Here is a 14,971-nt window from a genome sequence, read left to right as displayed (position 1 = left end):
TATTAGTAAATAGCGATGACTCCGGGGGACGACTATATATATTATATTTAATGACAGGGTTTGAATGTACGGTTTGCCACGTCGATTCGAAATATTTTTATATTAGTGTATTTCTGCTATCCCCAAGGACAAGTTTTTAAAAGGGGTGGCCATTAAAAGTAGTTTTCTCATTTTATCTCGTATATAAAATTAATCTCTTGCTATTCCCCCTGAAGAATGGAAAGTCCTTTTAGCTGAGACTAGAAAATATTTTCAAGCTGAAGAAAGTGAACGGTTCTTATTATATAACTAGCAATAAAACCTGTCGGAAGATAAGCTTAATATACAAAATCGTAGTGTAGACTCTTTCGTGATAACCGGAGAAATAATATTTTGCACCCTTTTCCCCAAATCAAAATTTGAAGTGCCTTATATACTATACGTTTCTATCTTTTCTATAAGGCCCAAAAGAAATTTTGCCTTATAAGCTTTATTTGGAAGCCATATTTGTCTTCTAAATAACCCCTCTTCTTAGAAACTCGCCGATGGAAGTACATTTCTCCAAAACTAACCATATTTTCTTCTTAAAGTAGGCTACATATATTCAGAAAACATTACATGAAAATTCATCACGAAAAATCTTGGATACTTAAAAAATGTATGCATAACAAGTTAAAAGAAATACAAACAATATTAGAAATACTAAAAATTAGTCACATGTTACAATCGTTGTTGCAATATTTTATCGTTGACATGCATTTGGATTGAATATGATTTATAGGTTTTTGAGTATGCCTGGAAATTCAGAAAATTTGATGGTTGCAACTGAATGATCACTTATGGATTTGGACGCTTTACTTTGGAAATTTTTTTGACTAGGTCTAGAGGCGAGTACACTTCCCTGTTCTTAATTATTGCCCCCTCAATAGCACTGTGTGTTGCATCTACTTCTTGAATGTAGATTGTGTGTCCTAGCTCACAATATTTAATAATAATCCTCTCAACCATTGGATTTTTGAACAGGATGTTCTGCATATTGTAGCTCATGATGGAGTTTCTACTTTGCGTAACGTATAAATCTGACCATGTTATTAACTTCCTAATATCAGGAAATATCTGAAACACTTTATCGAGAATAGCTGCCAAAGCAATTACGATGTCATTTCCGCTCCTACCACCTTGCATCTCAGACCAAATGGCATAATAAACTTTGCTGATAGACTGCCCCTGAGTTTCTGGTAAAATCTAGTTTAGCTGTGAGGTTGTAAACTGTAATCTTTCACTTGTAAAAGAAATCAGAAACATTTCCCTTGGGTAGCAAAACATTTTCTAGATCAAAACAGAGAACTGCCACTGAATGATTAGAACGGTCCTTATCACGCTCCTCTCTACTATCTGATTTTCCTTTCACGTGCTTCTCGTGGTTCAACTGAACTGATTCAGGTAAATCAAAGCCTTTCCTAACAGCAACCTTTACTTCTTCATATGTTACATCTATCACTTTTGGGTACATGAAAAGCCAATTTAAATTCTGTGTCAAACACTGTATATATATTGTCTCTCTCATAGGCTTCTTAGAATAAAACGGTATTTTTCTGCATAAAATTCAACCATTTTTCGCAAACTTAAACTGCTTTGAAGATATTCACGAGGAGTTTTGGAGAGACAGCAATGAGACTCAACTTTTGGAAAAGATGTAATATGTTCGCGAACGCAGTTTAAAGCATCAGAGCTTATTTTGTTTGCTGATGGTGGAGTTCGTTTGTGACTAGGTACATCATTAGAAGTCTTGGTATTATATGCATAATAAATCAGTTTCTGTTCGATGTTCAAGGTTGACAGGTAAAAGCCTTTGCATATTATGCGCTCTGTTTTTTCCTTTGCTGTCACATACTAAAACAGTGTGTTCTTTCTCCTAGTTTCTTTCTTTTTGTTTCTCTTCTTTGGCAGGCATTTAGTAGTATTCAGATAAAACATTTTTCTTTCATCACTTGACAAAGTCTAGAACGCTTCAAAAATTTCTTGTCGCTCTTCTTGGCTAATTGTGTGACAGGATTAGGGATACGTTAAACTGCACTTGCTCGCTTTTATCTGACGTTTTACTCCATGCTTCTGGCTTTTAATAGGGTAAGCTCATAGGCTTAGCTGAGAGGCGACTCAGTTGGGAATTCTTCGGCCTATTTAGCATAAACTTAATACTTCCGATATCATACGTACCTTTTAGCATCTTCCAGAAGTTCCTTCATATTTTCAACAATAGCAAACAATTTGCTACTTAATATTCTGTTTCTCATTTTTGTTTGTTTACTTGTTATAAATCTTTTCTTCTAAAAAGTGCGGGCGAATGCGCATATACGTCAGAAAGTCTTCTGTTAAAATTGCATAACTGATACGTCAATTACGCTTCCAACAGAATGAAAATAATGCAAGTTACATCAAAACTGTTTCGATTCGTAGCATTGCATGAGAGTGCAATAAAATAAAACGGAATCCAGATTCAGAAAGAGCACAAAATGTCACACTAGATGGCACTAATGACTCAATTGCGCTAAGAAGTGCCTAATACGCCAATTCCGCTTCTAGGCGACGGTATATCAAAAGAATCGGCTTGTTATGCCGATTCCAAATATATAAAATTCATTAAGTTTAGTGTTACCCATCAAAAGCGACGCGTCTCAGAAAATTTGCCTAATTTTCGAAAAAAGAGGGGAACACCCCCTACAAGTCATCGGGATATTAATCAAAATCACATCATCAAATTCAGCGCTTTTTAAGTGAATGAAAAAATCGCGGGCTCCAGCCCCCTTTTCTCCTCAAAGTCGTCCCGTCAAAAATCGAGATGGCCATTTTGTTTCAGCATAGTTGAAAGTCCCAATAGCTATGCCTTTGGAGATAACATGACACGCCACATCGCCTGGGAAAAGGTCTTTAATAAATAAATTTGCCCATTGTTTACGTATAGTATTTGTTATTGGGCAGAACGCATACATTTTTCAGGTGGGGGGGCGGTGAATTTTCTGCTGGGGGGATTTTCAACGGGGAAAATTTGCCAGAATTCCTATACGAATTTCTTTTTTATTAGTATTACTTTCTCTTTGTCGACTCAATTTTACATTTAGAGATGTTAAGGGGAATTGTCCGTGAGGAAATTTTTACCGGGTTAGAGTTGTCTAGAGTATCTTTTTTTAGGAGAGGGGATTTTTCACGGCAGAAATTTGCCATGGGGAGTTTTCCACGGGATAAATTCTCCAGAGGGAATTTTCTGCGGGAGAAACTGTCTACTAGGGGGCTGGTTATTTGCGGGAAAAATTTTCCACGAGGAGGGGATTTCCGGAATGATTTTACAAAAAAAAAATCTTTTCAAATTAAAATTATTTTCCAACTGTAAGTGAGCTAAGAAAAAATTTTCACCTGGAACCGTCCGCAAAAGATTTTTCGGATGGAATTTTCAGCTAGAATGGAACTGTCTGAGAGGAATTTTCCATGCGGGAGGGGACATTTTACGTGGGAATAACTTTCCATGGAGGGATTGTCCGTGTGGAAACGCAATTTTCTATGGAGGGGGAGCAGAATTTCACGGAATTATTTAAAAACGATCAGAAATTTTAAAACAACGAGTTTTTTCAACCGAAGGTAAGGAGCAACACCAAAACTAAAAATGAACAGAAATAATTATTTATATGAGGGGGGCTGCCCTCTCCTCAATACCTCGATCTTGACGCTAAAGTTTAAATTCTTGTCCTAATTCTTCAAGAATGACTCCTGAAACACACGGACCGTTTAATTGGAACAATAACCTTTTATGAATATTCCGAACAAAAACTATAGTGTAAAGAGCGAAATATTGGGAAGAGGGCAGCCCCGCCCCCCTTCTATAAGTAATAATTTCTTTTCCTTTTAAGTTTTGATGTTGCTCCTTACTTTCAGCTGAAAAAAAAACTAATTTCTTTTATCTAAAAAAGACAAGAGATCATTAGCCAAAGCACAAAAACGAAGAAAACAAATGAAGTCAAAAGCTAAACAGGGTAAAATAGGACATTATATGAAAGCGATAAAATGGGATATGAAAATGGAGCTATAATGGGTAAGACAAAGTGTAAAATCGAATCAAATATTTGAAATATAAAAAGGGATATAAAAAGGCATAGAACTGTAAATCAAGTGTTAACTATAGAAACAAAAACACGATATAACTCCACTCATGCCTATCCGATTTGTAATGAATTTGAATGAGAATAGAGACCTTTGACATTTACTGGGTTTCGGAGAAAAGAAATATTTTCATGGACCGGGGATTTATGAAAGCCTCACAGCCAAAGCTGATATAAAGCATCTCGCGTCTCTCAGTTAGGGTCATAAGCCCGCCTTTTTTTAAAAGATAAATAAATAACAACTGCGCTTAGATTTAATTTTAACAAGTCCTCTCCTAGATTGCTTCAACTCTAGACATGGACTATGATCCAAACAAGACACGCATATTAACACCGAACAAAACCGAACAACCAATTAACACCAAACAAAATATACAAAATACAGAGAATATGGTATATTGGGTATTTAAATTTTGAAAGCGCATGGCTATCCAATTTAAGACTATACGACAGGGTAATACCAAGAAATATAGAATAAGAAGTAGACAATGAGGGAAGAAAAGGAAAAACATCTTGAACATTCTGGAAATTATAAGTGAAAACACCAGATTTAGCCTCATTAACACTTAAATAGAATAGCCTTCACTGAGAATGGCATAAAGAATGTGAAATATACCTCATTTTATATTTTCTTGCAAACTTTTACAATATACATATCATTATTTCCGTACTCTAACATTAACACTTGACAATAGGCACAATTGACACAAAACTATGAAATTTCACAGCTTCGTAGTTAGGGACTTGACAATTCCGTCAGGCGGTTCTTAGGCATCAAGAATTTGATGGCGTAGTTTTCATATACATTGGATCCCTTTCAAATGGGTTTTCCCCTTTTTTAGGAAATTATTATTTGTAATGATAAATTCTGATGGGTACTTCACTCAACTTAAACTCAATAAAAGTTAAATATCTGGAATCAAAACAAAGTGAAGGTTGTTTTGATAGTATATCTGACTTCCTTACTTCCGTGTTTCAGAGTTTTGGTTGCTTTGGCCATGGTTACCCTAGTTGGGTCGGGATAAGGAAAAAACCATTTCACTAATGATGACTATAAAAGAGAGAAAGAAAGGCTGAATAGTTGGGTATTCTGACATAACCAAAGGAAAACATGAACAATCTAACCTTGCTGTTATCAAAATTTGAAAAGGAAATAGTACAAGAAAGTATGTATTTAAGCAGGTCAGAAAACAATGATTTAGTTTTCAAACAGCAAAAAAGATTCATGTCTTATTTTTAATTTTTACTTTTAGGGAGTATTGTTGCGACCTTGTGATAAGGTTAAAGTTAATCAAGTGCTTTGAGGGTAAAATACCGAAAAAAAAACATGATCGTAGACTTGGTCAAAATGGTGTCTAAGAGTCTCCTATCTTGGCAAATTTTTAATTTACAAAGCTTATTTTTTCACTGATTACGTATTTCTGTTAAATTAGCCTAAGTTATTTACTTTAAGTAGCCTAAGTTATGTTCTACTTAGCCCAAGCATAACATTTTTATCCTTATTTCCTTTTTCTATTTATCTATTGTTTGTTGCTTGACTCTATCTTTTTTCAAGTTTATTTTTCCATTCAAGTAATATACCGATCTTTTCGCTTAATCTAACTGCCTAGCTTGATAACCTTACCGAGTAATTACCGATGGGACAGTTCAAATAATAGTCTGGAGGAGGAGAACGGAGGAGCAATATTTATCAGTGTGTCTTAAGACTTGAGAGGTGTAAGCTGCAATGATTGTATAGTGGAATTTGTGATAATTAGTAACCCTATTGTAGGGCCATGAAACAAGCAAAAAATGTCAATAAATTCAGGATTTTTTAATCAATTATGAAAAGAAAATAGAGGATAATGGCATTAAAATATCTAACACACAAAAAATACATCTGTATAATACATGGAAATTTTCAACTAATTCCGTGTGTTAACTATGAAAAAATTCACCTGTCCATGACTCCACCAGAATCACCAGATCTCCCTCTATTAGGAGCAAGAGAGTCGAGCTCATCAAAAAAGATGAGGCAGGGTCGTGCTTCCTTTGCTCGTCGAAATATATCTCTCACGTTTTCTTCGCTTTGTCCAATATACATGTTGAGCAATTCAGGACCCTTGATGCTCAAGAAATTCAGAGAGAACTCCGTGGCAACAGCCTTGGCAACTAAGGTTTTACCTGTCCCTGGAGGTCCCCACATAAGAAGACCTGAAAAAATAGGAGCTAAATTAGACAGAAAGGAACAGTCACAAAACATACCAAAAGAGCGGGTCTTAAAGGATGAGTAGATTTCTTAGAAAGTATATCTTTCTTCAAAGATTTTCAGTTTCTGAACCAGTGATATTATGAAAAGACGGTGTCATACTGGTCATTATCAGCAAGAGAAACTACCAAAATAACTTTTGGTTACTTTGTTCAATTTCTCGTAAACATCATTAAATAATGCTGCTGATGCAAACTAGCGTGAAAAATCAAGGTTTATATTTTAACTCTGAAGTCTTAACGTTATTTATAAATCGTCTTTGTTAGGAGCATCGGATTTTTAAGTGAAGAGTCACGTGCTTTGGTTTTTATAGGTGTATCGTCTTTAATAGGTGCATCACCTGTTTAGGTGCAGTCATTCTTAGATGCTTTGTCATGTGAATCATCTTTCTTAGGTGCATCGTCTGGTTTGGGTGCATTACTTTTTTCAAGTGAATCTTCTGGTGCATTCATCTTTTTCATGTAGTTGTATCTCAGTAAACTATGAAGTAATTACTTTAAAACTTACTCTAAGCTCACACCAGTAACATCTGGGTTAAGGGCATGCTATTACCTCAATATAGAGAGAGTATGAAATCATGACCTATGTGTTTCTCCAGTTTTATTGTGTCTTAATGGTGTAAAAAATGTTTCGTAAACAGTACAGTTTCATATTTTATTAACATAATGTAATAATAATGTACAGTTTCGTCAATTCAAATGAATAAAAATATGAGAAATCACCACTCGAATGTTCTTCAAATAGACCAATTAATATTTCTCGGAATCTTAGCAAGGGTTTTGACTATGTCCTTCTACCTTCTTTAGCTAAAAATGTAAATGTGGGTAGAATAAATTTGGTTTTTGGCATTGGGTGAGTTGTCAGTATACGCATAGAATTCTGTCTTCCCTACTTCTTGATAATTCCTCTAAGGAAAATAGTCTTTATATTTATGTTCTTGTTGTTCCGAAGCTCATTAGATTTCAGTTTTCATGTTCAACTAAAATTTACACCAAGTACTATTATAAAGTTATAGTAGTGATGAATTACTAAAATGAATACCTTAAATTTCGGCATTCATTTTCAACTAAAATATAAATCAAGTAATATTATAGTACTATACGAAAAGAAGCAAGCTAAGGACGGGTCTAATTTCTCACCCTTTTTAGTTAGTACTTTGATAAAAGTCTCGGGTACGCTCTTCTAGTTTCGCTGATTTTTCTTTCCTTGCATATGCAGACAATCTTCTACGCATTACCAGTTCTGAAAAGTGGTCCCTCCCAAAAGTTTTCTACAGTTTCTACTTCTTTTTCCTGAAATTAACCTTTCGCTGAATATCTGCAGGAATTTCTGCCCTATAATTGTGCTACTGTTATTCCCCTTCATTGTAACAGCCATCCCTCGTTAAGATTGTACCCGATGGCCGGTATCCCCACTCCTAACAGTCTGCCAAGTTTGCGTCAGCGCACTGTCTTCGATATTAGTAAAAAAAAAAAAGGGAGATCAGATTGGTCATATAAAGACCGAGCAAGATTACTTACTCCTTTTTGCTCCATATCTTTACCCAATTCTTAATAACGTTAATCTATATAGAATCCCAATTTTGTAAATTTCAGGTTTGTCTTCCGCTTTCGACAAAATACCAGTTTCTTGAGAGTCGTTTAGGCGATTCCGAATTACTTTCAAAGTTAAAGAGAGAGATTTCAAACGTGGAGAAAGATATTTTACAGGAAACTCTCAGGTATGGCAAATCTCTAGTTGCGCTAAGGAATTAACTGAGAAAACTTTTGACAGAAAAGGATGTGGTTTCTTTTTTTTTCATTTTTGGTCTCTTTTTGCTTTTGGTCATGTTTCAGTCTCTTTTCACTGTTTTTATATAGAGAATAACATGCAAAGTTGACCACGAAGGCATCTTGATGAGCCACGAAGTAAGAGGTAGACGTAAGAAAACAAAACTCAAAATATCGGTTCGGACCTTCTCTGCTCAAGACTGCTCAATAAAGCTTTTCATAAAAGTTTGCAAAATTTAGATTTGCCCGCATTATCTTCTTTTTTTTTGGCTAAAATTCTAGGTCATCTAACATTAAAGACCATTACATTTTAGTTGTGTCAGCGACAAAAAAATTCCGTATGCGCAAATGTTTATTTTCCCGTTGCAATTTATTCCCTTCAGTCTGATTTCAATTTTTTAACGGTCCACAAATATCAAATCTCAATATTTGGAACTTCTATTATTCGTTCCACTATAATAAAACGAAAGCCCAAATCCTTTGTTCGGTTTGTTTTTAATTTACGTTGACTTATTGCATCTAATATTCAAGAGACTGTGGTCTATTATTACATAAAAAAACTAGTTTTTTTTAACTGAAAGTAAGGAGCGACATTAAAACTTAAAACAAACAGAAATTACTCCGTATATGAAATGGGTTGTCGCCCCCGCAATCCCTCGCTCTTTGCGCTAAAGCTTTTAATTGTTTTAAAAAGCAGAATTTTGGCAAAGAGTCAAACTTTAGCGTAAAGAGCGAGGGATTGCGGAGGGGACAACCCATTTCATATACGGAGTAATTTCTTTTCGTTTTAAGTTTTAATGTCGCTCCTTACTTTCAGTTAAAAAAACTAGTTTTTTTTATGTAATTTCTGAACGTTTTTGAATTAATGCATGTTTGATTTTGGCTCTCCACACATAAATTATTAAAATGAAATTTGCATATTAATTCCTTTTTTGGCTAAATGGCTTTCTCTTAGTTTTGATCAGACGATTTTGAGAAATAAGGGACGGGGAAGGATGCCTAGTTGTCATGCAATTTTTCGGTTACATAAAAAGGCAACTATAAATTTTAATTTTTAACGAATATTTTTATTAGTAAAAAATATAAGTAACTTAAGAATTAGCTTACGTAACAAACTCTTATATTCTTTAATTTTTATTACGTATATGAGGGTGTTTGTACCCTCGTTAATACCTCGTTCTTTACACTAAATCGTACCAATTCTTTAAGAATGACCCCTGAATCAGAAAGGCCGTAGAATAGATAGTTGAAATTACTAAAAATACTATAGCATAAAGAGCGAGGTATTTATCTCCTCCTAAATACCTCGCTCTTTATGCTAAAGTATTTTTAGAACCCCTCATATGCGTAATAATCTCTGTTCGTTTTAAGTTTCAATGCTACTCTTTACTTTCAATTGAAAAAACTTCCATGTTTGTTTTTTCATTGTTATTTTATAGTAATTTTAGAAAATCCTGCGCCCTTTTCATTGAATTTCTGTTCCCCCATGACATATTTCTCCAAGGAAAGATCCTCCCATATAGCCCCCTCCCCTCAACCCCACCCCCAAAACCAAAAAAAATCCCCTGAAAACGACTGTACACTTTCCAATAACCATTATTATATGTAAACACTGGTCGAAGTTTGTAACTTGCAGCCCCTCCCCCAGCGACTGTGGGGGAGTAAGTCATTCCCAAAGACACAGTTATTATGGTTTTTGACTATGCGGAACAAAATGGCTATCTCAAAATTTTGATCTGTTGACTTTGGAGAAAAAATGATCGTGGGAGGGGGCCTAGGTGCCCTCCAATTTTTTTGGTGACTTAAAAAGGGCACTAGAACTTTTCATTTCCGTTAGAATGAGCCCTCTTGCGACATTCTAGGACCACATGGTCGATACGATGACCCCTGGGGAAAAGAAAAAAAAAACAACAAAAAACAAACAAATAAACACGCACCCGTGATTTGTCTTCTGGCAAAAAATACGAAATTCCAAATTTTTATAGATAGGAGCTTGAAAGTTTTGCTATAAGGTTCTCTGATATGCCGAATGCGATGGTGTGATTTTCGTTAAGATTCTGTGACTTTTAGGGGGTATTTTCCCCTATTTTCTAAAATAAGACAAATTTTTTCAGGCTTGTAACTTTTGATGACAAAGACTAAATTTGATGAAACTTATATATTTAAAATCAGCATGAAAATCTGATTCTTTTGATGTATATTTTAGCATCAAAATTCCGTTTTTTAGAGTTTCGTTTACTATTGAGCCGGGTCGCTCCTTACTACAGTTCGTTACCACGAACTGTTTGATCAAGACCATGCGAAGTACTACGACAGAAGCAAGAACTAACTTTGCAAAGCCAGGATTAGAATTTGTTTTTTCATCTCTCTTTTCCGTTTGAATTTTTTCAAAACTGATTAAGCAACTAAAAAATTAATTAAATTAAATAACACGTTTTATTAATGTTCAAGCAAAAAATATCTTTTTAATAATTTCAGTAGATATTTATTCAGCTGTTTTCTGAAATACCTCCAGATAAAGACAAATAGACAGTAAAGTAGAGAAGAACCTACATATTTCAAGGGCATACATATGAGGCATGGCTGGTCATAACCCCCACCCCCTAAAAAAAAGAAAATGCCGTACCTTGAACGACAGAGTAAATCTAAATTAGAAAACAGATTAAACAATTTTATGAACAAATGTTGTCCAGTTTTCTCCCTTCCCAAACAAAGAATATCGATATACAGTCTTGATCAATCTTGTCATACTTTTCATCAACATGGATAAATAGCTTCGGACACAAAATTGATTCTAAAATTTTATTGCTTATAATCAATTCGCAAACATTCAACTTTCACATTAGCCCACGCCTACGTTATGAATGTTTACTGTTCACAAATAGCAGTCATCCATTGCATTTTCCATTATATCAATACTACTACTCGAAATACTACTACTTCTGCTATAAAGGAACCTGTAGCAGGAAGCCACCTGAGGCCAATACAGCTACGCGCAATCCTGCTTCGCCCCAATCTATTCAAAGCCTCTCTCTTAACACCATCCCAAGTATTAGATGCTATAGACAAAAGAAAAAAAAACGATTCCGATGAGTATGAGAATAGTAGTTGGTGACAAAGACACTAAGAAATTACACACAACAAACTTTGTAGGCACAGACATAGATAGCGCTGATCCTAGGACATTTCAAGAATTTGAAGGAGAAACAACTACTCTGCTTTTTAATATCAGAGTTTTTCTTTACAATTTTTTTGGGAAAGACATAGGTATCTCAACCAGAAAAAACAAGAGCTAAGAGCTCATATGGCACTTGTGACGAGGCATGAAGAGCTAAGAGCCAAGAGATCATATGGTATGAGCTAACATAACAAATTCTATGAATCAATAGATTGATTTAAAAAGGAAAATAAGAGGCTTAATGCCGGTCAGGATTAAAAATAAGAGCTCTGATTCACAATGTCCTTCTAAATATCAAAATTCATTAAGATCCGATCACCCACTCGTATGTTATAAATACCTAGTTTTTTCTAATTTTTCCTCTCCTTTAGCCCCCCAGATCGTCGAATCTGGGAAAACGACTTTATCAAGTCACTTTGTGCAGCTCCCTGACACTCCTACCAATTTTCATCGTCCTAGCACGTCCAGAAGCACCAAACTCGCCAAATCACTGAACCCCTCCCCCCAACTCCCCCAAAGAGAGCGAATCCAGTACGGTTCCGTCAATCACGTATCAAAGACATTTGCTTATTCTATCCACCAAGCTTCATCCCGATTCCTCCACACAAAGTGTTTTCCAAGATTTCCCCCTCCAACTCCTCCCAATGTCAAAAGATCTGGTCGGGATCTGAAATAAGAGCTCTGAGACATGAATTCCTTCTAAATATCAAATTTCATTAAGATCCGATCACCTATTCGTAAGATAAAAATACCCCAATTTTCACGTTTTCTGAAAATTCCGGTTTCCCCCTCCCATCCCCCCAATGTCACAGGATCTGGTAGGAATTTAAAATTAGAGCTTTAAAGCACAAGATCCTTCTAAATATCAAATTTCATTAAGATCTGGTCACCCTTTCGTAAGTTACAAATACCTCAATTTTCAAAATTACCCCCCCCCCCAACTCCACCAAAGAGAGCAGATCCGGTCCGGTTATGTCAGTCACGTATCTTAGACAGGTTTTTATTCTTCCCATCCAGTTTCATCCTGATCTCACCGCTTTAAGTATTTTCAAAGATTTCCGGTACCCCAACTGCCCCCCCCCCCCAATTACGCTGGATCCGGTTGATATTTAAAATAAGAGATCTGAGTTACAAGGTCCTTCTAAATATGATATTTCATTAAGATCCTATCACTCTTCCGTAAGTTGAAAATACATCATTTTTTCTAACTTTTTAGAATTAACCCCCCCCCCAATAGAGCGGATCCGTTCAAATTATGTAAATCACGTATCTAAGACTTCAGCTTATTTTTTCCACCAAGTTTCAGCCCGATCCCTCCAATCTAAGCGTTTTCCATCATTTTAGGTTCTCCCATCCCAAACTCCCCCCAATGTCACCAAATCCGGTCGGGACTTAAAATAAGAGCTTTGAGACACGATATCCTTCTAAATATAAAATTTCATTGAGATCCGATCACCCGTTCGTAAGTTAAAAATACCTCATCTTTTTAGTTTTTCAGAATTAAACCCCCTCCCAACTACCCCAAAGAGAGCGGATCCGTTCCGGTTATGTCAATCATGTATCTAGGACTTGTGCTTGTTTTTCCCACCAAGTTTCATCCCGATCCCTCCACTCTAAGTGTTTTCCAAGATTTTAGGTTTCCCCCTCCCAACTCCCCCCAATATCACCAGATCCGGTCGGGATTTAAAATAACAGCTCTGAGACACGATATCCTTCCAAAGATCAAATTTCATTAAGCTACGATCAACCGTTAAAAATACTTCAATTTTTCTATTTTTCCGAATTAACGGGCCCCCCACTACCCCCCCCCCCCCCAGATGGTCAAATAGGGAAAACGACTATTTCTAATTTAATCTGGTCCGGTCCCTGATACGCCTGCCAAATTTCATCGTCCTAGCTTACCTGGAAGTGCCTAAAGTGGCAAAATCGGGACCAATAGACCGACAGAATATGCGATTGCTATATGTGACTTGGTTAATACCATGTGCCATAATTACTTCATCATTTGTATTTAGCGCTATTATCCTAGGTTATAACTATTACCAACTCCTGGCTAAAGGCATCCTAATTTTTAATCCTGGAATTGTCTCAATTTTCCTGGTAAACATTAAAGATATCATACGAAAGTAATTTTTTAGCTAACCCATGAGATTAATCGAACTAAGCCTCTTGGATAGTTTACCTCCTACCAGTGTAGTGTACAACAGTTTTGAGAACTAACCACATTGTCTAATTCCAGCTTTAGAAAGTTGCGGTCTTTTAGCAGAAAATTCAATCATTTCAGTGATCTTCTTTCTCACATCTTCCAGTCCACCAATATCCTCCCACTTGACAGACGGTACTTTGGCAAAACCAAGAGCTTTAGATTGCCAGGTCTTCATCCTTTCTGAAAAAGAAAAGTCCTTTGTAAAATACTGAAGTTGAAGGACTTTTTTCCATTTAATCCTGGGGTCACATACATATCATTATTTGCACAGAACGAAGCTTATTTGGCCAGAAAATTGTAGCTCTGTACGATTTTCTGATAAAATGTACCCCATTTTGAGAATTATCATATAAGTTGTAACCTCAAATTCTCTGATATATCGGACAAGTATATAGCATCTAAATTACTGACATAGGCTAAACACAAAGGATTTTGAAAAATTGATCTTGATAAGAAATCATGCAAACTGCGTAAAAAGCAGACGCATCTGTCTTTTTCTTTGTGTCTTCAAAAGTCAACTTTTCTTAAACTACAGGCTTTCAAAACAAAATTACAATGATTTGGCAGGATTTTGAGCCATATTAAGACATTATTTTCTTTTAATTCAAAACACACTTTTACAGATTTTTCAAAACTTTATATGTCAGGATTTTGGGAAAATTGTTATTACTTTTTTTTAAGAATAAAGTTATCTATTGGAAGTAATGAGCGAAGTAGAGATTGAAAACGAACGAAAATGATTACTTCGCAGTTTATGCAGCATAAATTAACAAAACTAGGTAACTTTCAACAAAACTAGCATAAATCAACGAAGTCAGCATAAATCAACAAAACTAGGTCATATTCGTTAAGTCCTTGTATCTGCAGGACTATAAAAAAAAATGGTGCTTTACTGAAAGCACAAAATCCTCCCGCCAAAAAAATGACAGGACATACTTAAAAGTAGAAAAGAAATGCGATAGCCTGACTTGTTTAATTTAGGTACCTACAGAAGGATTTATTTTAAATGAGCACTGTTTTTATTCATTTTACCTGAGGATAATTTTTTTAAACTTACCCTCGATATTTTCGAAGGAAACGATCGTAGCAATCATAGACCACATTGTAAGTTCCTGAAGCGAACAAATTGATTTCCGGACAAACTTTTTTTAAATATTTTAAAGAAAGCAGTTGAAACATGACTGGAAGTTTCTGATATTTTCGGTAATGCTTGACCTAACCCTGAAAAGCTCCGTTATCCAACTACTTTCCGAAAAGCTACTACTGTTTTTTAAATATAGAAGAAATTTGTCCAAAAAGCCATTGCTTAAATAAGAGGCAGACGCTGTACGTTTGGGAAACGAAACAAGTTCATTTCTCTTTCGCTGTTTTTACAAACTATGTGTGATTTTTTTTTTTTTTTTTTTTGTTACTTTCAAAAAATTACTCCCCGTCCTCATG

General features: G+C 35.4%; 1 protein-coding gene across 3 annotated transcripts in view; it reads right to left on the bottom strand.

The window, feature by feature from the left end:
* LOC136034745 (peroxisomal ATPase PEX6-like) overlaps positions 1-14,971 on the bottom strand; it is a 36,450-nt gene that overhangs the window by 7,877 nt on the left and 13,602 nt on the right. For all 3 annotated transcript variants that reach the window (XM_065716122.1, XM_065716121.1, XM_065716120.1), the window contains exons 4-5: positions 13,547-13,711; positions 6,068-6,323 (exon numbers count right to left, since the gene is read on the bottom strand). In XM_065716122.1, the coding sequence (XP_065572194.1) occupies positions 6,068-6,323; positions 13,547-13,711 (421 nt within the window). The remainder of the gene's footprint in view (positions 1-6,067; positions 6,324-13,546; positions 13,712-14,971) is intronic.

The sequence above is a fragment of the Artemia franciscana genome, chromosome 13, assembly GCF_032884065.1.
Source record: "Artemia franciscana chromosome 13, ASM3288406v1, whole genome shotgun sequence".
NCBI lineage: Eukaryota > Metazoa > Arthropoda > Branchiopoda > Anostraca > Artemiidae > Artemia > Artemia franciscana.
Note: the sequence above shows the minus strand (reverse complement) of the source record. Positions and strands in the feature narration are given on the sequence as shown.